The sequence below is a fragment of the Hyaena hyaena genome, unplaced genomic scaffold (genome assembly GCF_003009895.1).
Source record: "Hyaena hyaena isolate Hyena2069 unplaced genomic scaffold, ASM300989v1 scaffold_498, whole genome shotgun sequence".
NCBI classification, from domain to species: domain Eukaryota; kingdom Metazoa; phylum Chordata; class Mammalia; order Carnivora; family Hyaenidae; genus Hyaena; species Hyaena hyaena.
In genome coordinates this window covers 1142460-1165376 of record NW_024081131.1, presented here as the reverse complement: position 1 = coordinate 1165376, position 22917 = coordinate 1142460, and the positions used below count along the sequence as shown (strand labels likewise).

The 22917-nt window shown below is 36.5% G+C and overlaps 1 protein-coding gene across 8 annotated transcripts in view; it reads right to left on the bottom strand.

Annotated features, from left to right (window-relative positions):
* WAC (WW domain containing adaptor with coiled-coil) overlaps positions 1-22917 on the bottom strand; it is an 81653-nt gene that overhangs the window by 21752 nt on the left and 36984 nt on the right. For 6 of the 8 annotated variants that reach the window (XR_005532207.1, XM_039254758.1, XM_039254755.1 and 3 more), the window contains exons 4-7: positions 13057-13163; positions 7317-7432; positions 6651-6763; positions 2113-2421 (exon numbers count right to left, since the gene is read on the bottom strand). Coding sequence is in view for 7 of the 8 variants with exons in the window: in XM_039254758.1 (XP_039110689.1) it covers positions 2113-2421; positions 6651-6763; positions 7317-7432; positions 13057-13163 (645 nt within the window). In the remaining variant the exon portion in view is untranslated. The remainder of the gene's footprint in view (positions 1-2112; positions 2422-6650; positions 6764-7316; positions 7433-13056; positions 13164-22917) is intronic. The other 2 variants (XM_039254759.1, XM_039254760.1) reach the window with 1 other exon arrangement.

The window sequence follows — 22917 nt, the reverse complement described above, 5'->3', positions numbered from 1 at the left end:
AGTTCAACAGGATGGAATGGAAGAACAAACATGTCCTTTTAGGCAAAAGCTCAAAACATGAAAGAATATAACATGCCCTAAGAAATGTACAAGTTTGCAAAAGATGAATTATAGGGAATGGTGGATATCAAACTAGTCAGACAGGCTACAACCAGACCATCAAGCACTTGCTATAATCATGTTACTAAGAAGTATGGACTCTATCCTGTGGATAATGGAAAACTATTAGAAAACGTTAAGCAAGGAAGTAACACAATCCAAACTAAATTTTATAAGGATGCCACCATAAATCTGGGTAGAAGGAAGCAGAGCAGTAATCAGATGGTTATTCAAGAGAGACGCCCTAAGTTTCAATAATGGTAATTGCAATAACCAGAGAAAGGATAGATATATACACATAAGATACAGAAGAGAGAATCCAGGATTTGTTGATAGACAGGTAAGGGTAGGTGTGGACGAATCTTGTTGAAGAACAAGAAATAGTTCGGAGAATAGTGTGGTTACACACTGAGAACCTAAGAATAAACTGTGGGGAAAGGGAGGAATCTGGGACACATATATGTAGGAGTTAGAAATAAAGATTTGGGAGTCACCTTTGCAGACAAGGCAGCCACAAGAACGACTGCTCAGCAAAAGAGAACATGCTGAGCAAGAAAAAAAGAACAAAACACAGAAAAAGGCCAAACAATACTGAAATTTATGGGGCAGAAAGAGGCAATTGAAGAGTGGCAGTATCCCAGAAGCAAGGGAAAAAATTTCAAAAGGAGGTTAAGAGCTTAGAAGTAACTGTTGAACCAGAGAGGAAATGAGACAAAGACCTTTTAAAGGCCATAGGATTTTAAATGACCAAGATTTTAAAATAAAACTTCTGTGACCAAATAATCAAAATTATAAACCATTAATATTCATTAGAAGTGCTAACACATTAACAATTACTGCATTAATTTAGATTTCCTATCTCAAGAATTCTCTTCACAAACTTAATTCTGCATCAGGGTAAATAGGACTTATACATATAAATTTTGGTACAGATTGTCTTGGAGGAATCTTAGATTTGGAACAATCTGCTTAATGTTTAATGTATTAATAGGCACTACACGATAAAAGTATGTGGCTTAATATGTAACAACTACTAGAAGAGAAATTCAAGTAACATGCATAAAAGGAAACAAGAGGCAAAAGAAACCTAATTATGAGAACCCTCTGTCAACAAGTTAAATCAATGTGAAATAACGAATCGGGTAATAGATTAAAAGCTTCAAGACTCATCAGATCCATGTAGCATCTTCTAAACTCATAGGACATTTACAAGTTCCCCAGTATTTACTGATACTAATCTGCTAATTGGTCTGCTAATGGGTCTTGGCCATAATTTATTTCCTTTATTGCCTTTTAATTGCCTTAATTTCTTAAAAACACTTTATTACGTGTGAAGTTTAGAACTGTGAGTGGCCGATGCAGATATAATTATCTCATCACTCTGTTTCTGTTATGTGTTACCTCCCAAGTAGTTGTTGCCACAGTTTTTCTCTTTTTTAGCAAGCTATGGTTATCAGCACGGAGTTGTATAAAAACACAATTTCAGCTGCAAAGCTTAATTTCTACTCTTCAGAATCAAGTTCTAATTCAGACATTAGGCCTCTATCTTACGGCCCATGACAGTTTTCTAATTCACAAATTAAAACCAATTGTTGCATGGTATGCAGAAATAACAAGCTTTAAAATGTCTATTCATACTAAATTTTAATTAACATAAAATTAAGACAGTATCTGAACTAAACCATCATGACATTACAAAAACTGAAAAGCATACAAATATGAAGGGACAGTCCTTTGACTTTGAGAAGTTATTTAAACCATTACTATTATAAATTAAGTACTTGATTTCAAAGTGTCAAAGGCAAAAACAGTGCAAAGGCCTCATAATTAAAAATTAAAAGAAAAAACTAAATATGGCTAACTCTAAACCTAAATCTATGCAGTAACATTCTAAAAGACTTTTAAAAAGAATTTATAATTAAGAGTCTTATTCAAGCTAATGGAGATCATGTAATATAATAAAAAACTCAGAAACTATAGTTCAACGTGCATCATCTAGTAATAATGGCATACCTTTTCTTTCTGTTTTCTGTGCAGGGACAGAAGATGTGGGTGTAGGCAGTTTTGATAAAGTAGATGCTCCATTAGCATCAAATGATTTCTTTGGCTGGTGATCAGACTGTAGCGTAAATGGACTAGAAGGAAGAGTGCTTGGGGTAGCAGTTGGATGAACCACTGGTTTGATGGGGTGCTGTACTGGCGTAGAACTACTGTGAGTCTCTGCTCTTGGCAGTCTGTAGTCTCTGTCATTGTGTCTGCTTGTCTGAGACAAAATATTCTGTGGGAGCAAACTACTGGCATCACTGGAATGCTTGTCTTCCACTTTAGTTCACAGTTCGAAAAAAGAGATGTTGGAATGACGGAAGGGGGAAGAAAAAAGATTACGTTAGAATCCTGTCTTTAACATCAGCTAATTTAGCAACATACCTGTACTTGTATCTTGATATAAAACTGCAAGCCCAGTTAGTATCTGCAGTTTTACCACTAGCATATAAATATCCAAATACTGAAGAGAAATTTTAGCTCAACTGTAAGCATTAATCTATACTGATTTCAAGTGGGCTACTAGTTTTGGGGGATTCTTTAGAACCACACCACAGTTCAAACAAAACATGGAAAAAAGAAATATATGGAGTTATAACATTTTATTCAAATGAAAAAGTTTTAAATATTTTAAAATAGAAAAATGAAATGGTCCATTCTTTTAAAATATGGACCATAGGTTCTAATGATTGGATTATCCACAGTGGTTCAACTGCAAAGGAATATTAGCTTTATTAGCCTGACTGTTCTGAATACTAAAATAGCTAACTAATGGTCTCTAAAGTAGTTTGTGCCAGGGCTTAAATGGCCTTATTTCGGGATGGCTGAATTTATGATGAACTGTGCTTTCAATATGCAAATCAGTTCATATTTTTAAAAATGCTAACAATATCATTTAGTTTAAGTTACAGATAATGCTATCTAGAAATACAAGACTACATCTGACAGCACAGTCAAAAAAATCTACTTGCTATTTACCAGCTGTATTAAAAACATCCTCTTCCAACTTAAAGTCACAAAAGTATTTAAACTTCAGAAATACTTCTACTTCCAAAAAAGAGTACAAGGAAAATGTCAACAATCATGGTAACAAAAATTGGATTTATCAAAAATTCTATAGCCAAAATTGTAATGGTCTAACTTATAACTAAAAAATTAAACAACTTTCAAGTAGAGAAACATCTTAAGATTCAAGCACATATGTAATGATAGTATTACCAAAGGATGCCCTCCCTGTTGAATATTTTAGGTTTTTTTCCAATTCATGGTTCCTCCGAGTCCAGAGATCAAGAGAGTACAAAGAAGGAAGTATGCTTAAACTACAAGTCAGTTTCCAAATCTTCGGTGCACAACTCCTACATGTTACACTAAACAAAAACGTACTGGGTACTGCCAACAAACTTCAGCTGTATCAAAATACAAAGTCTTTTGACTTAATAAATGAAATTCAGTGTTATAAGTTACACATATATTAATCTTAGCCAAAGAAAAAAATACATAAATTGAGCTATCAGAGCAGAATATAAACATCTGTTGCATGATATTAACTCATCATTAAAATTATCAACTTGCAGGCACATGATACTTTAGAAATTTTATTCTAGAGTTTCTTCCTGGAAAGAATACTGCTACAATACAAACTTTTAGGGGCAGATAAAACAGAAATAATACCATGCCCAATTCCCACCAATCATGTCACTTGATTACCAAGAATTCTTCCCACCCACTTCAACCCCCCCAGGACACCAAGAAAAGTCCCTTTCAGTTCTGTATGACTATAGTCCAAGTAGAAGTAAATGCATTCAGATGAAAATTAAGGCTGACACTTGTAAGTTTTATTAGGGAAAAAAATGGCAGCAGGATTACAGGAACTAAGGAAGCAGAAGCTGAGATGGCTTTCTATTATTCACAACTCTAGACAAAACACAATTAACGCAATGACTCTAGCTTGCACTCTCCCCGCCCCCCCCAACAAAGACATTTGGCAAATGTCTGGAGACATTTTTGGTGGTCACAACTAGGGAGAGAGGAGGTGTGCTACTGGTATCCAGCACGTAGAGGACAGGTACGGTCTACAGGAGGTATCCCACAACAAAGAATCACCCAACCCATTGGTTGCTACTGTTGAGAAACCCCAAATTAAGGTTTCTCTAAGCACAGAGCAATCAATCATTCTATGAGGCACAGATTAAAGACAATGAAAACCTAGTAGCAGTAATATCAAATTAAAAATTTTATCCAGAAAGTTTTCAATGTCAAGTTTTGGATAACATTATTTGCTATGCAAAATCTATTTTCTACCTTGATCTCTTTAAATACAAAATCTTCGAATCCTGCCCCGCCTCGCCCCACACATACCTTTTTATCGGCATTTACAAACTACAAAGCTTTAGGCCTTACCCTACATGAATACCAATACACTAGACACATGGGAAAGTTGACAACATTTTTGGTATAGACAACATTAAGCACTGAAATGGCTTAATAACTTCATTACTATCACACTTAAGTATAACTCAGCTGACCAATTAAGAAAAAAATAAAAGGAGAAAAATAGCTAAGGTTTTTCTCAAACGTTATTTAAAACTGAAAACGTGTGACTCATGAGTGTATTTCAACACAAAGTCTGACCTACTGACTCATCATCTGCACTTCAAGGAATTTGGCTAAGGAAGTAACAAGTGAGCAAAGATAGGAATCACAGCACTGTTGACATTAGGAAAAAGCTAAAAACCACCCAAGTATCTTATTTATTATATATGAGGGCACATCCAAAAATGGAAAACCATGCAGTCAATTTAACACATATAGATTTAGAAAATGACACAGGAACATTTCCTTGAAATATTACTGAACAAAAGGTTAAATATAGTAACATATCATCCCATTTTTGGTGTAATATATATACGTAGTTTTTATACACATTTGTAAGCACATAGAGAAAAAGTACATGTCCCCAATGTTTCAGGCTGATGGAATTTAACTGTCCCCCCCTCTAACATTTTAGTAACAAACATGCCTCACTTGTGAAATGTTGAATAAAAACACAATTTCATTTTTGAAACAAAAAGATGCACACAATTTAAAAACCGATTTCATTAAAGATGGTTTATTAAAAAGACAAAAAACAACATTTTCACTTCCGTCATTATTTGTATCAAATCTTTAATTACTTCCTTCATGTACTCTACCTCAAGGGAAGAAAAGAGACTTAACAGATAAGAGTATTTTGGAAAGAATAAAGCAGACACACTAGGCTCTTTTTTTGTATGGGAACCTAAGGGAGAGGCCTCTCCCAGTATCTTAATAAACTTACTATTTTTAAGCCCATTTACCACTCCTCCTCCATACCTCTTTTTCTGCAGCTTATTCAGGAGGCCCACAAGCTGGGTGCTATTTTTTTAACCTGAGATGAAAATCTTTATCTCATTTTCGATTGTATGCCAGAAGTCACAGTTACTTAAGGTAGAAAGTGAAATGGAACTAGAACCCAAGCCTTCTATCTCAAAATACAATCGTTTTAATTTCCTTACTTCAGTACTTAATCACTGTTTCCTAAGAATTAACTACAATTTCACTAATATAAAAAACTGTATGTTCCAAGGAATGTAAATCATTCAGTGCTGAAGAACTGTTAGCTATCAGTTTCATCTTAAAGATTTTCCTGTCAAAAAATCAGTGTCCTCTGCTGAGACCAAACACATCCCCTACTTAAGTTACAGGAGGAGGATTCAAATGCTTCTGTCCAAGAATTTTCAGAACATATCTTTTTAAGATTCTTCTCAAAATTTCCAATTTGACAAAGAGCCTAAGAATTCTATGGTGGCATTTAAATTCTATTCTAGGCAAAGGAAGCCACTGGGAATAGACTACTGCTAGTAAAAGCTTCAAATTCAAATTCAATTTGAATTAAGAAATAAATGTGAAGGACTCATACTATCATCCCACTTACACAAAATCTGACCTCAAAAAATATTAAGGTATGCCCAAAGTATGGAGACATTATACAAATCTGGGTTATGATGAAATCAGTTTCTAGATATAAGGATAAAAAAGTTACTCCCTAATAAACACAAAGCACTGATAATTTGATGTCACTATCTGTGCGTGGCCACAAATCAATTATTAGATGGAAAGAGTGAATTTTGGAAAGGATTTCACTGTCCAGTTTAATAGGACACAATTCAGTAAAGGGGGGAAAAACCCACAAAACTCCTGCCTTAAAAAGCAATCAATCCACATTATGAAATTTTATTTCTCACCAATTCAGCTGCATTATAGTCATTATGGGTAGTGATGAAAACCCAGGTGTACTATTCCTCCCTGCACCCTTTTTCTTTTCAGGAATCAAAATGGTAGAGGTTAAGGGGACAGAACTAACATAAACAAAACCCTGTATGTTACTATTATTTTAGTTTACCTGTGTAAACAGTTATGCATACAGAGATAAATACATGAACTATAGGACTGAATCAAACATTATATCGTTGCAAGAACATAATACTTACTTCCACTGGCAAACCCACTAGTGGCTGTTGCTTGCATCACCTCCCTTCTGTAATCCCTATCTTTTGGGAAGCTATTAACTGCCATCTTGTTTGCTTCTTTTTGTCTCTGTTCTCTAAAAATAAAGCATAGATAAACCCATAAAAATTATATCAAGCACAAGTTTACATATAACACTACTCAACAAATGCTCAACAAATGGTATATGGAAAATAAAAGAACTGAACACATCCATACTATCAACTGGTGTGGGAGAAGAGATGTAGCTAACAGAACATCAATATTTCTCAGTGATGGCAATATTATAGCAATTATTTATATGCCATTAACCCTACAACCAAACTCCAGAATGTTAATTCTATATATATGAAGAAAACATATTATCCTTTAAGAATTATAAAAATTTCTATTACAAATTATAAGACACATAAATATAGTATGATACAAAATTGTAATTAAATATACTGTTTACAAAGTCCTTGTGGACAGATGTTTATCTGTCCAAATTTCTTTTTTTTTTTTTTAAGAGAAATTATAGAAAACACAATGGGCCAACTACTATATCTAAAGAGGACAGTAAGGAGTTTCACTATAAGAAACCTAAACTCAAAATGTTCTAAGATGGTATGTAGAATCAAGAAGAAATACTGTTCAGTAACAGCAAATACCTTTCAAGCCACTCTTTTGGTTTTTCCCATTGTGAAACTTCTGTTCGACAATTGTAGTAGTATTTTTTCCCAGAAGAGCTAATATGCTCAGACCAGTCATCTGCAGAATCATAAGGCTTGAAAACACATTTTTATAAATTAGAAAATGTTAATACTATTAAATCACTTGACAAGAAATATCAAGAATGCCAAAGGTTTTCAAAGCATGTATATGGAAAAAGACTACAAAACAAAGGGATCCTGATGCAGAATGTAATTATCTGTATATATATCTCTTAGGAGACCTTGGTCTGTTGAAAGCTATCAAAAATAACAATGGAAAATCCTATAAAACTGAATAAATACATTAGTTTATTAGGCACAGAATAAATACAAAATTATCAACATCTTGACTGTAGAAAAGTGTTACAAAAGTTCCCCATTATTATAATTTTAATTGCTGAAATCCAGTCACACAGCGGCGGGTGGGGGGTGTTTCAGAAAACCCACACTGATCTGATGACATAACAGTACATCAGTTCTAAACTCATTAAGGCACAACAGTACTCACATACAATGTAGCAGAGAACAACCTGCCTATATTAACTGCCTTAATGGGAGTTATTTATTAAAAAGAAGCACAAATTTTTTTTTTAATGTAAACACAAAGCTAATTAAAAGCTTCAAAATCCATGAGATGGGGCAAGTCTTAGCTAAACCCTGTCTCATATAATACATACAGTCAGCAGCATCACTCATTTCCCTGTTAACAAAAACCAGCCTTTCAAAAATTCTCAGATACCTATTTTATAGGTACTGTAAAATTATAAAGAAATTAGAAAAGTCTGAAAGGAGGCCCCATTTCCATGGAACTGATCTCAAGAAGTGTAAAGATTAAGTGCCTGCACTGGCCCTAGGATATCTGATAGATTCCCAAGTGTACTTCTAGATGAAGTTGACCATTTTCACAAAGAAGCTTTGAGATTAAAATGAAATAATGTCATACTCTGGTAGTCCATACCTCTTCTGGGTTCACTGGTGTAAAGTAACACAATTTTAAAGTTTGAGGAACAAACTCTCTTGCCCTGCCTACTCAACTTTAATTTCACCAACTCGGAAATAAACCTAGAAAACTTGTAAGTTGTCCATAAGTCACAAAACTAGTGATAGAAAAAAGGGTCAACACCTACATTTCTGGATGACCATTATTTCCACCAAATCAACTCCAATTCTGGAAATGTCACAATAACTTTGAGGGTAGAGGAAATAATTTTTGCAGATTCTTCTACGTTTATGCTCTTGGAGGTATGCCTCCCAAATAATGAAGCTACTTGGAAATTACCCATGTGCCTCCAAACCTCTGATACCAGTAGAAAGTTAACTCTCAGTCCTTTTCGTTTCCAGAAGTAGCCTACAACCAAGCTGCAGGAACCCAATCATGAAAGATTGAATGCAGAGCAGATGTGAAGTTCTAGGCATCTGCTATTAAGACAGACATTAAGGAGATAATTCGATTCTATTTTTTTGTTTTATAGTCATTTTTCATAACATTACATACACTAACATGTAAAGGGTTTACAACTGACTGATTTAAAAATTATTTTTCATATTTATCAAGTTTTAATTTTTAATATGGTAAATACAGATAGAAGATAAACAAGGGGGTCTCAATTCTCATGAATGTAGATAGATCATGAGACGAGAAACTTTTAGAACAATTGCTCTTAAAGAATAATACTAAACAGTACTAAACAGTTATGGAGGCATCATATGGAGGTCTGTTCTTCTCCAGTTTGAAAGGTCTTTTACCTCTTATGCAAACACTGCTTTTCTCTTAAAAAAAAAAAAAAAAAAAAAAGGCATATTCCTTTCTACATTCTTTCTTGAAATGCAGAATCCTACCACTTCTTCCCCAAGTGAAACAATGGGAAAGAAATGGTTCATCTTGGGTTAACCTATAACAGTTGTTAAGGAACAGTTCATTGAACAACAACATCGAAGACGGCATTTACTGTAACAAAGAATTTCCCAGAGAAAAATTAAGTAGAGTATTTTTAGGCAAGGCTTACTATAGAAAACAGATCCTGAGGGCCTCAAACCTGAAAAGCTCCAGAAATATGCAGAAGATATTTAAGCAATAACAAGTAGAGTTGGCACATAAATGCAAAGTGATCTAGGACTGACTTCAAACTAGGATTGAATTCTCAGCAAATCAAAATTGGTGGACAGGCAGAAGGGAAGATACCAATTTTGCCTTTAAATGGGAATGAAGCAAGTTAGAGGCCTCTTAAAACTCACAAATATGCCTAACTAATCAAAAACAATCTACATGAGGTCTGTAAGTCCTATTAGGATTTAGATTAGGAAGGAGAAGCATTCAAAAAGCTTTTCCTAGTGGCGCCTGGGTGGCTTAGTCGGTTAAGCGTCCGACTTTCACTTAGGTCATGATCTCGTGGTTCGTGGGTTCGAGCCCCGCGTCGGGCTCTGTGCTGATTGCCAGCTCAGAGCCTGGAGCCTATTTCAGAGTCTGTATCACCCTCTCTCTCTGACCCTCCCCTGCTCACGCTGTCTCTCTCTCTCCTAGAAATAAAAAAAAAAAAAAAAAAGCTCAAAAAGCTTTTTCTAAATAGTTACCACAGGCTAGGTTCTGTGTTAAACCACAATAAATGTTCATCACAGGACTTAGGGACTACATGTGAATATCTTAACCTAATACTGAAAAAAATAAATCAAATTCAACTGGACTTTCAACAGTTTATAAATATAAATCAGCCAACAATGAAATGTCTTTGTAGAGAACTAAATAACAGTGTTACTGATTTTCAAAGACAGATGATTTAAAACTTAAAAACTTTGAAGAGAAAAAAGAAGTACTTTTTAAAAATGTTACTCCATATTGTTAACCTAAGTTACCTAATATTCATCTTTGCTTTCATTATGAAAATATTAAAAACTAAATTTATGTCTTACTTTCTACTCAAAAACTTCCATTAGAAGTGATTTAAAGAGAAAGTCAGTTTACAAGTAACCTGCAGAAAGTTTCAAAAGCTAACTTCTCAGTTAAGATTAAATTTATGGGTCATGCCCACTGGGTACATTATAATGAAAAAGACCACTACTCGGAGATTAATTATATACCTGTAGTAGAAATTTACTGAGAGGGAAATCCCGATTCTGACAACACATATCCCTTAATTCATTCCATTTCATTACAGTCTCCAGCTTCCACCCACATAATGAAATCCCCTGACATGACTTGGGTCGATCAAACTTCTCTGATTGCTCATTATTTTTTCTGATTTCTCCACATCTTAGAAATCAAAATAACCAGAATTACTTTTCCTTAAAGATTCTGTTTAGGGGCGCGTGGGTGGCTTAGTCGGTTAAGCGTCCGACTTTCGCTTGGGTCATGATCTCGCGGTTCGTGGGTTCAAGCCCCGCGTCGGGCTCTGTGCTGACTGCCANCCTGTTTCAGCCTCTGACTCCCTCTCTCTCTGACCCTCCCCTGCTCACGCTGTCTCTCTCTCTCTCCTAGAAATAAATAAAACATTAAAAAAAAAAAAAAAAAAAAAAAGATTCTGTTTAAACTAATGTCCACATGACCTGCCACTGTAACTGTCAGCAAATACCATATCAGAATTGTGAATGATAAATGGAACTTTAAGTTAGTTACTTTGTAAATTAACGGGGCCATTTTCCACAAAGAGATTCATCCTAAAATCCTGAATATACATCTTTTTCTAATGGTTTTCTTTTTTTTCCTGAGAGAGTGTGAGAAGGACAGGGTCACAGAGAGAAGGAAACACAGAATCTGAAGTAGGCTCCAGGCTCTACTGTCAGCTAGCTGTCAGCAAAGAGCCCGATGCGGGGCTCGAACCCACAAACCGTGAGATCATGACCTGAGCCGACGTCGGATGCTTAACTGAGCCAGGCAGGCCCCCCTTTATTTTTAATGGACTTTTTTTCCCCCTCCGAGAGAGCTGAATATACATCTTAAGAAAATCACTTATCACAAGTAGTTTGATAACAACAGTTAAGGTTTACCAAGCTGTCGTCTCAGCCTCAACACGACCCTTCTATACTGTTCTGTGATGCTAGCGCTGGGATACTGCAAATTACGTTCTATTTAGTCAGATGGCTTCCTGTTAGATTCTGCCGATAGCAGGCCCTGGAGTAGGACTGACAGGAGAAAGGAGAAGCCTAGCAGCCACAGCTGGCTCTCTGCCGTCTGAAACCAGAACTTGCTTCCTACCACTCAGAGGTACTATCACCAGCTCTCTGCAGGACTCCCCTTCTCAACTATTAGGTTCCAATAAGCCTAACGTCTTCCTACTGTTCTCTTGCCCTAAAGGTGATTATTACAGATGTATTACCTCAGTGCTCCTTTTTGTTTTTTGAGTCCTCAATAACATGTAGATCTACTTAACCAATCCCATATATAAAATTCTCTCATATCTAGTATGTTTTGTTTTCCTACCTGGACCCTGACTAATACAATAAAGCCATTCTAAATTTACCTTTATGAAAATATTACTAATTATATTTTGATTTTCTGTAGAAATGTACGATCCACACTGCTTCAACAAGGGACAAGAAATAATCAATCCCAAGGACCTTTCAATGCCAAGGCAAAATCTGTCGGATTCAACCTCCACTTCTATAGCCTTCTAGTTGTTCTTCCCTTCCTAGATTTTCCAAGCTACTACAGGATGACATTTTTTATATTCCAAGTATGAGGTTACTTCACCAATTCTATGCTTCCATAGCTCTCCAAAGCCTTTCTATAAAACTCATATTCCTTAGCAAGATATAGCATTTTTTTGTGATCTGGCTCCCACTCATGTCTGCAACATGAACTCTTGCCATTCTTTCACACTATCAAAATCCTTGCCGTTCTCCAAATACACTATGCTATTTCACACTTCACTGTCTTTGTAGATGCTGCTCCCTTTGCATACCACACAAATTCCAGACCTCTTCAACTGGCTAGGTTCTATTCAATCGACTCAGTAGTGTTACTTGTACTTTAGTATCTTACTCTCATCCAAGCCCGAAGTTCCCTTTTTGAGTGCTCCCAAAGCATTAACTATTCACTCTTCAGTTTTCACCACAGGTCCAAAAGTTCCTTTAAGATGGGCCACATTTTCTTAGTACTATATATCTACAACCTAGCATATGCTTGGCAGACTTTGTTGAATGGATTTATTAACACTTTCATTTGAACCCTGACTTTAAGAAATGCAATCTGAGTTATTACTTCAGTTCAGAAATATCTAAAATTCCTGACTTTCATTCCCTTGAGGACAGGAGTCTTCACATCACTGGTGTTTAGTATACTGTGTACCACAGGACATGCTCTAAACAGATGTTATAAGATGTGTACATATTATTGAAGAAGAACAAACTCAAGTGAAACCACTTTAGGTAACTACTGAAGTTTCATAATCTACAGATCTTTATATCTCAGATATTGCAATGGTAAGATTTTATTCTGTACAGTAAAAATGATGAAATACCAAAACAGTGTCTCCTAAGTATTCAATTCGACTAAAAAGGTAAACTCATTACTTCAAATACATTTTTTAAAAGGTCAGCTTTTACTGGGGGGAAAAATAGACAATAGATTTAACAACAACAACAACAACAACAAAGACGTGGTGGAGGGATGGGGTGGGGGTGGCAGTGGGTAGGGCAATAAAATTTTTAAAAAAAGGAAAAAAAAAAACCCTAAAACTAAAAGTGAGCATGTTTATATACTTACTGTGTCTGAAGTTTTGCTTGGATTATTGCTTGGATTAGAAGAATGTGAATTTGAACTATGAAGAGCACTGTGGTTGTGTGAATTTTCTTGTGGAGAGTAACTGGTCCCTTAAAAGAAATAAAGAGCAAAGTGAATTAGAAGTTGTGTTTCATGTTTAATTTCAACTGGCTTCTACCATACTACAGATCACTGTGTAACTCTAAATCATTTTACATAAGCATTAGGAATATATACATATTCATACTTCTTGCATATTTAATATGTGAGCCAACTAAAGATGTGGCTTGAAGAGCATATATCTTACATGGCTGACAGTCTAAGGAAAAATGTTATCTATAATTAGATGAGCAAAACCTAATCAATATCATTTCTAGCAACTTGTTGGGTTTTTTAAAATAAGTTTAAGGCACAAAGATTCAAATGATACACAACTAAAAAGTCACAAATATCCAATTATGTTTTTGCAATTATTTTTCAATGCCTTTTTAAATTTTCTTTTGAACACTTACATATTGAGAAAGTGCGTGCACACAAGTGGGGGGAGGGGCAGAGAGAGGGAGAAGCAGGCTTCGCTCTGTGAGCACAGGGCCCAATGTGGGGATGTAGGGCTCAAACTCAAGAATCACAAGATCATGACCTCAGCTAAAATCAAGAGTGGGATGCTGAACTGACTGAGCCACCTAGGCACCCCTATTTTTCAATTTCTTAAATAGTCTCTACAATTTTATTTTAAACACTTCTACCAATTTTTCAACTAAAACAGTATCAAGAAAATTAAAACTTGGGGAAAGTACTTCCCTTTCAAGATGGTGAAATGTTATTAAGTCCCCTAATAACAGGACCAACTCTACCTAAACATTGTTTGAAAGTAATTCAATCATTTTTAAGTTTTATGAATAAACCACACATCTCAGGAACCATCCAAGGTAAGTGTTTATGGTCTTTGAAAGAAAGAAAGAAAGAGAGAGAGAGAGAGAGAGAAGGAAAAAGAGAGAAAGAGAGAAAGAGAGAAAGAGAGAAAGAGAGAGAGAAAGAGAAAGAGAGAAAGAGAGAAAGAAAGAGAGAGAAAAGAAAAGAAAAGAAAAGAAAAGAAAAGAAAAGAAAAGAAAAGAAAAGAAAAGAAAAGAAAAAAGAAAAGAAAAGAAAAGAAAAGGCAAGGCAGGGAAAAGGAAAAGGAAAAGGAAAAGGAAAGGAAGAAAGAAAGAAAAAACTATGCTGGCAATGGAATGGAGGCTACACTACAATGAACAAAAAAGTGAGAAGAGTAATTTAAATGGTTGACTGGTCTAGGAATTAGCAGTTAGAACCAGAGTTGTTATTAGCAGAAATATTAACTATTTATACCAGCAGGGGAAACTAAGTGGATAGGAAAGTGAACCGGGTCAGACAGAAGATGACCATAAAGTTTTAAGATATCCAAGTGGAAATGGTCAGCAGATCTACATAGAACCAGGAATTCAGAAGGGGATCTGGAAGTCACCTCCATTAGAAGTAAAAGGTGGGAGCCTCTAACTTTGCCTTGCATAATAAAATAAACAAGCACTATGAGCTTGGAATGAAGGAAGAGTACGACAAGAGTAAAGTCAATGACCAACATTTAACTGACCAACATTTAACCTTGAGTAAGGTCCAGTTTACAGGGAAGCCAGGAGCTTCAAGGACCCAAAAAGCTAGTGATCAAAAATGAAATCAGTCAAGATTAATTCAGTGTGCAGAAGTTATCAGAGTTGGCCTAAGACTGCTATCCTTAGGAAAGCATGCTTATACAGTTGGCCCTTGCCTGACATGTGGGAACCTAGATTTCTGGAGAGTTCCCTCAACAGCTGACAGTTGTTTACTGGGCCTGTTTGTGCATGCGATATGGTTTATGCTTAACATAATATGCCTTCCTATTGGGAATCCAGATTTTTGGTACATGCTAAGGAGAGGTGCCTCTGTAATAAGCCAAATCCAATAAAAATCTTGGGTACTAAATCTCTAATAAGCCTCCTTTGTAGTCAACATTTCACATGTACTGTCACAATTCACTGATGAAGGAAGAGGGAAGCATGTCTTGTGTGACTCTACTGAAGAAGACTCTTAGAGACCCGCACCCGGTTTCCTCCTAGCTTTTCTCTAGGTATATTTTCTCTGAGCCGACTATGCTTTCTGGTTTTCACAGTAATAGGTTATAGGCATGGTAATAATTATACACCGGGTCCTGTGAGCCTCTTAGCCCCAGCATTCTCAGTTACAAAGAAAATGGAATACTCCCAAGGTTTTTAAAAAAACCAGATCTAAGCCAAAATTTGCACCTTTTTAGAACTCATACTTTTTTTAAAAGTCAGGTTTACAAATAAAAAGCAGAATAATATATACTTATTTATACATCCCTACTAGAACTGAGATTCCCATTGAAATTTCCAAAAATATGTTGACAATAAAGAAAATCAAGGTCAATTTTATAGACTGAAATGGATCCTAGAATAATCCTTTAAGAAGTCTGTGTTAGATGCCCTAACATTACTTGCATATATTCTTAAGCAAGACGATTTATGCTTAAATCTATGAAATAAAAGTGCCACATTAAAGATTTGTTGAACAAACACAATAAATGAAGTACTCTATAAACGTAAGGTTATTTGGGGCACCTGGGTAGCGCCTCACTTGGTTTTGGCTCAGGTCATCATCTCAAGGTTTTGTGAATTTGAGCCCCGTGTCTGGTTCCAGGTGGATAGTGCAGAGCCTGCTTGGGATTCTCTCTCTGCCAACTTCTTGTCTTGGTCTCTCTCAAAACAAATAAACAAACTTGGGGCGCCTGGGTGGTTCAGTCAGTTAAGCGTCCAACTTCAGCTCAGGTCATGATCTCACGGTTCGTGGGTTCGCGCCCCACGTGGGGCTCTGCTGACAGCCAGCTCAGAGCCTTGAGCCTGTTTCAGATTCTGTATCTCCCCCTCTCTCTGACCCTCACCTGATATATAAAACATTTTTTTAAAAAGTTAAAAAAAAAACACACAAACTTAAAAATAATTAAGCATAAAGTATATTAGGAATTAGGTCTACTAATCTCCCTTGAAGATAAAATCCAGGAATCCACTCCACTTTAATTTTATTAACAAAAATTCAAAAATTGACAACCACCCAATAAGTTAGGTTCTTGACTCCAAAGAAACCGTGTTACCTTCCACAAGTCTGACACAGATGGTATCAGAGAGCTTTTAGGCCTGGTATAGGTGTTTTCAGAGGGCATAACATAATCACCAGAAACCCCAAGTATCGAGGCACACTAGTCTAAGACTTTAGAGACAAGAGAAAACTGAATCAGCTGTTAAGAGAGAAGACACTTTCAGAGACAGGAGTTTTTTCAATAGGGATTATAGAGTCTACATCCTGTGAAATAGATCTATCTAGACCACTTAGCAAAACAACTTAGAAGTGAGAAGCAAGATTAAGACACAGATATTTTAGTAAAGGACTAAAAATAAACTGACATTCTCAAACAGAATTCAAAACTAAGTAAAAGAGGTTTTAGAAAAAGCATATGATATGGTAGGCAATCAGAAGGGTATGCTTAAGAACTGAAGGCAGGGCAAATTTACCCCTGAATAACATGATTCTATCTCTCTATAATAAAAGCTACCATTTATATTATCTTCTAATGCATTTTTGGGGGTATCTCATTTGTGCCTTTTCATTTCTCCATGCAGTTCTTTCCAAACTGAAGTAAGTAGAAAATTAAAGTGATGATGCACACCCTACCTAGCATCAGAGTTAATGATGATGGTGGTTAAGATTTTTCAGAGCTACATTTTCCGTATCTATATAGAAAGTACTACATCACAAATTTCTTCTAAATCTCACTTTAACCTTAAAAATTCACATAAATTTTTGTATCCTGGCCTACAATGAGTTTGTGTGTTTCAAGAACACAAGTTTGTTGTTTTTTAATGTGTATTTAATCTTGAGAGAGAGTGAGTAAGCAAGCAGGGAAGGTACAGAGAAAGGGGAACAGAGGACTTAAAGTGGGCTCCACACTGAGAGCAGAGAGCCCAATGCAGGGTTCAAATGCATGAATCAAACCAAAATTGGACACTCAACCAACTGAGCCACCCAAGCTCCCCAGAACACAAATTTTCATTAGTAGTATGATGCAGAGTCTAAGACTGAGAGAAAGAATAAGTGATTTGTGGATGGCAATATATCCAAAGATCCCTAAATCTTGAACTCAGAATTTTAATATGCTATTCGGTGCACAAAGGAAGATTATACGCTGGTGAGAGGAAAAAAATATATGTATGTGTGTGTGTGTATGTATGTATGATTGTATGTATGTGTGTATATGCTGGTGAAAGACAGTCTCATGGATGCTGTTTGCCCCAGGAAGATTATGGAAGCCAAAGTTGTTTATATGGCCTGGTGCCCTTTATGTTCTCTGTATATTACCAAAAAGTGCTCACTACTTAAAAAAATCTCTGAGAAAAGTAATAATATTTATGGATAAGTGGAATAAAATTGACTTTAAATGATACCATAAGAAATTAAGTTAGGACTGATGAAGCAAGTCTAAAGACTTCTAAGAAAAGGATTCTACTGAGAATTATTTGGGTTTAGAGGTAGGGTGGGGAATGGAATAAAAGGGTTATAGGTCTTTGCTCAAGCCAACTTCCCCCACTGAATGCTTAACCAAAGGCAGATATGAAATGGAGATGTATTAACTTGATTAGATGCTTATGTCAGATTAGAATCCAGGGAACAAAATACAACCTGCTGGATATATGTTTTCATCAACAGTTTTAACAGAACACAGTGACAGCCACCCCCTGAAGTATTATGTACGGCTACATTTTCTCTAAGTGTGACAATGACTGTGAGACCTACAAGACTAAAATACTGTCCAGCCTTATAGAAACTTTGCCAGCTTAGACATTAATCTAAGATAAAGTAGGGGCGCCTGGGTGGCTCCCCTGCTCACGCCTGGTGTCTCTCTCTCAAAAATAAATTTAAAAACAACCCAAAACACAACAAAGGAACCAACCAGATGTCCAGATGTCTGACAGATAAATAAAATATGATTATCCAACAATAAAAATGAACAAGTACTGCCACAATGTAGAACATGGATGAACTCTGAAAATGCTATGCTAAGTCCAAGAAACCAGCCACAAAAGACTGTATCTTGTAGGGTTTCACTAGGAGGAGACATCCACAACTGGCACATCTATAGAGACAGAAAGGCCACCTAAGACTGGGGGCAAGGTGAAAGCTACAGGGTTTCTTTTTGGGTGATGAAATTTTTCTAAAATGGATTGTGGTGATAGTTGCACAACTGGGAGTATATTAAAAAACACTGAACTGCACCCTTTAAATTGGTGAACTGTATAGGAGGTAGATTACACATCAATAAAACTAACAAAAAAAAAAATCTACCATAACTTGAATAGGACTTTGACTTGTCTAGCTTAGACAGAAATCCCTAATTCATTTAAAAAAAATTTTTTTTTTATGTTTTATTTATTTTTGAGAGAGAGATAAACAGCGTGAACAGGGGAGGGTCAGAGAGAGAGGGAAACACAGAATCTGAAGACAGGCTCCAGGCTCTGAGTAGCTGTCAGCACAGAGCCTGACACAGGGCTCGAACCCACGAATTGTGAGATCATGACCTGAGCCGAAGTCAGACACTTAGCCAACTGAGCCACCCAGGCACCCCAATTCATCATCTCTTAAACTCTAATCCTATGAAATACTTTGAATAAAAAATGTCACATGGTCATGTAAATCTGGAAAAAGTTGTATGATATTCTCTCAAAGAAAATTTCAATGTACTTTAAAGAATCTAAGAATTTCTGAAGTAAAGAACTTTAACCTGGTGGAAAAAAAAGGGGAAGTAAGTATTGATACATGACACAACATATATGATCCATGAAAACACTATGTTAAAGGAAGAGGCCAGTCACAAAAGACCATATGTAATCCATTTACAGGCTATGTCCACAATAGAAAAATCTATCAGGACAGAAAGCAGATCAGTGGTTAGGGAGTGGGTAGGAAGGGGAAGAAATGGGGAGTGACTGCTACTGGTGGTGGTGGTAATTGTGTGGTATGCAAATTAAACCTCAATTTTTAAAAAAGACATTTAAAATTGAGAACCCCTCAGGGAAAACGGTGCACAATGAGGTAAATATGCCTCTGCCTTACTAAAGTAAACTGAGGAGATCACCCACCTTTTATGATTATTTTCACTTGTCAAATAATATACTGGTTGGACAATATATAGAATTAGAATTACTTCCACTTGTTTAGAAAAATTATCAACACAGGACTCTGGACTCTTCAGTGATCTCAAGCACTTACTTTAGTACCACACAGAACAAAGAGCATGACAGGGCTATGCAGAACTAATCTTTAAGTAAGAATCTCCTTATTCTTACCGACTTCAGTAGGAATTCACTTGGTTCAATGTATTCTAACTGCTCTCCCACTTTCATTCTGGTCTCCATTTCAAAACCGTATCTGTACAGCAGTCAAAGTAATCTTTCAAACCTGTTATCTCCAATCATGACAGGTGCGTTGAATTTTAATGGGTACAGAGGGAAGCCATTCAACTTCTCTGCCCTACTTATTACCCTTCCAGCCTTATTCTGCAGCACTTACCACACCTTGCTCATTACACTTGAGCTATCCTGGCCACTTTCAAGTCTTTGAATACATGCCCAATTCTTTCCTACCCTAGATCCCTCATACATTCTATCTCCTCACTTCTATCTCCCATTCTTCATCTGCCTATTTTTTGGTCATCCTTCAGTCTCAGCTTAAAACGCCCTTCTTGACCCTCCAACCTAAAACAAGCCCCCTCTCATATCACAAATCACTCTTTAACAGCTATTTTTATGGAATGTAATTATATTACACCTCACATTGTTCTGTTATCTTGTATTTATAATAACTACATAGTTAGTCTGAGTAAGGGAAGCATTCCTTTGAAAGAAAAAGGACTAGGTTAGCATGAAAAAATGACAGTTTTAAGAAAATGTATCACATTATCTTAAGATTCTGAATGGATGGGTAGGAGACAGTGTAGTTGCAAACCATCCTTTCCCAAGCTGATGCCTTTAGAGAGAGTACAGCCAACAAGGAGAAAGAGAGGCAGGTCCTGTCATGCCTATGTATCTCCAAGAAATTTTACCTTCTGACTGTAATCAATTGAGCAGGAAGTAATCAATTTCAACTCTGGAAGCCTTGTGGTATTCCTCAATCTAAAATTGGTCAGAAAATGAAGAAAAAGGAATCTTCAAGTATGTGCTACGCTCTCATGTTTCACACACTTACAACTCAGTTATATTAAGATAGTAAAGGAAATTACAAAGTTCACCTAACGAGAGAAAAGATACAACTGGATAAAATGAAATGAAGAATAAGCAATATAAGAAATGGCATAAAAGTAGGAAAGCACAGGATGACAAAGATTCAGAGGGCAAAGAGTAAAATTAGTGGGACAGGAAATGAAATTCCTATAGATGAGCTAAAAGGGGTGTAAAGCTAAATTAAGAAAAGCATTACTGAAGGGTCTTGGAAGCCAAACTAAGAGAAAAAACAGAGTTTACCTCTTGGACAAGGAACTCTCAAAATAATGAAGAACTGTTATTTGCTTTTGAGTATTTTCTGGGGTTTTCCCCCCAATGCTTTTGAACAATGCTGGGTGCACCATGAAAAAAGCAGACAAAGTATTTATCTTTAAGAATAACACAAAAAACTAAAGAAGGAAATTCTTTCAAAGAAATAGTTGCCTAATATTTTCCCCCAACTTTAAGCCACAGAATTCTTTCCTTACATGGCTTATTGCTCTTCCTGCAGATGTCAATTCACAAGTTACCCCCTAAAAGAGCCTTTCCCTGACAACCTCCTGCCTCAATCCATTACCATGTCAAATCACTATTTCCCTCAGAGCACAATCACAATATGAAATTATCCTGTTTGTCTATTTCATATCGTCTGTCTCCTACTAGGAAAGAAAAACTCCCTGAACACAGGGACTTTTCCTGTCATGTCACAGCTAGAATCCTTGTAACTGTAACAGCACTTGGGTCTGTCAGTAGACTAAACTAAAACAAATGCACAAATGGAAACCCAATACATAAAACAGAATACTCTCTTAAAGCGATGGGGGTAATGGGGTGATTGAAGACATGCCCAGTCCCATTCTTGGAATCTTTAGCCTCCATACAGTATCATTTAAAAAGGAATGATACAGGGCACCTGAGTGGCTGCTCAGTCGGTTAAGCATCCGACTTCAACCCAGGTCATAACCTCGCAGTTCATGAATTCCTGCCTTGCATCGGGGTCTGGCTGAGACAGCTCAGAGCCTGGAGCCTGCTTCAGATTCTGTGTCTCCCTCTCTTCTCCCCACTCACATTTTCGCTCTCGCTCGCTCTCAAAATAAAACATTAAAAAAGGAATGATAAATTCTACAGATTAGTTGTCAAAAAGTTAAGTAGTAGTAGTAATCCTGTGGGTCACATATAAATATACAAAATTCACCTCTTAAATGTAATTAGTTTGACACAGTAAAAAAATGTTAAGATGACATTCATTACCTGCCAACACCCACTGAAAACTGTATAGTTAATACATATTAGTGAAAACTTATTCTACCCTCCTCCCTTCTATTACCTGTACACCATTATATAAATTGGAAAAGTGCTTTTCCCAAAATTACAAGGTATTAAAAAGAAAAAGGCAGCATGTTACAGCAGAGTAACCTCGAAGAAAACATTGGGTTTTCTCTTACAGGTAAAACTATTTTTTTTTTAAGTTAGGATTTCTCTTCTTTTAAAAGCTTATTTATTTTGAGAGAGTGAAAAGAGCATGTGTGTGCAGGGGAGGGGCAGGGAGAGAGAGAATCCCAAGCAGGCCAGAAATTGTCCACGCAAAGCCCAATGTGGGGCACAAGATCATGACCTGAGCCAAGACCAAGAGTCATGGCTTAACTGAGCCACCCAGAAGCCTCAGGTAAGACATTTTTAACATTGCTCTTACATGTCTCTTAGGGAGACACAGGCACACTGACAGCATTTATTCCAAAACTCCCACCTGTTTCTGCTGCTAAGTCATCCTGCTTCTGTGTTGAGACAGGGCTGCAGTTTGAGATACAGCTACTGGTAATCTAACATTGGACACTGTGTCTAGGTGTTCTCCAACTGTGAAATGAGTGACAATAAGGGAAAGGTAAACATTGCCACATTGCCTAAACCAATTTTATAACCATTAAGGGGCAGATGCAAATGTTGCTTACTACGAGGTATTTTTAAAAATAAAAACAGAAGCTCAATAATTAGGAGCAGGGCAGCTCAACAGATCACATTTGCTGATAATGTAAATGTTTAACCAATGTTATCGGTTTTATGGCAACACTTTCTCTTCAATCTCCCTTCAGTCCTATCATTCCATCTCTCACTCCTCCTCCCTGTCCAGTAACAGCTCTAGCCAGACTTAGACTATAGGTTTAGTCAGGAACTGTTTCAAACTTTCAAGGAAAAAGGAATTCCTATAATGTAGAATCTGTTCCAGAAACAGACTCAATCATAAAAGAAATCAACCACAAAATTCTAACAAAGACAACAAGAACCACAGAGCAATACAGAGTTAGAATTCACAACTATATATGCACCTCAGGCCAAGAAAGCACAATACTTGAATACTGAATATAAATCTTGAATGCTAATTTTTAAAATCAGATTAATGAGGGGCGCCGGGGTGGCTCAGTCAGTTGGGCGGCTGACTTCGGCTCAGGTCATGATCTCACGGTTCGTGGGTTCGAGTCCCACGTTGGGCTCTGTGCTGACAGCTAGCTCAGAGCCTGGAGCCTGTTTCAGATTCTGTGTCTCC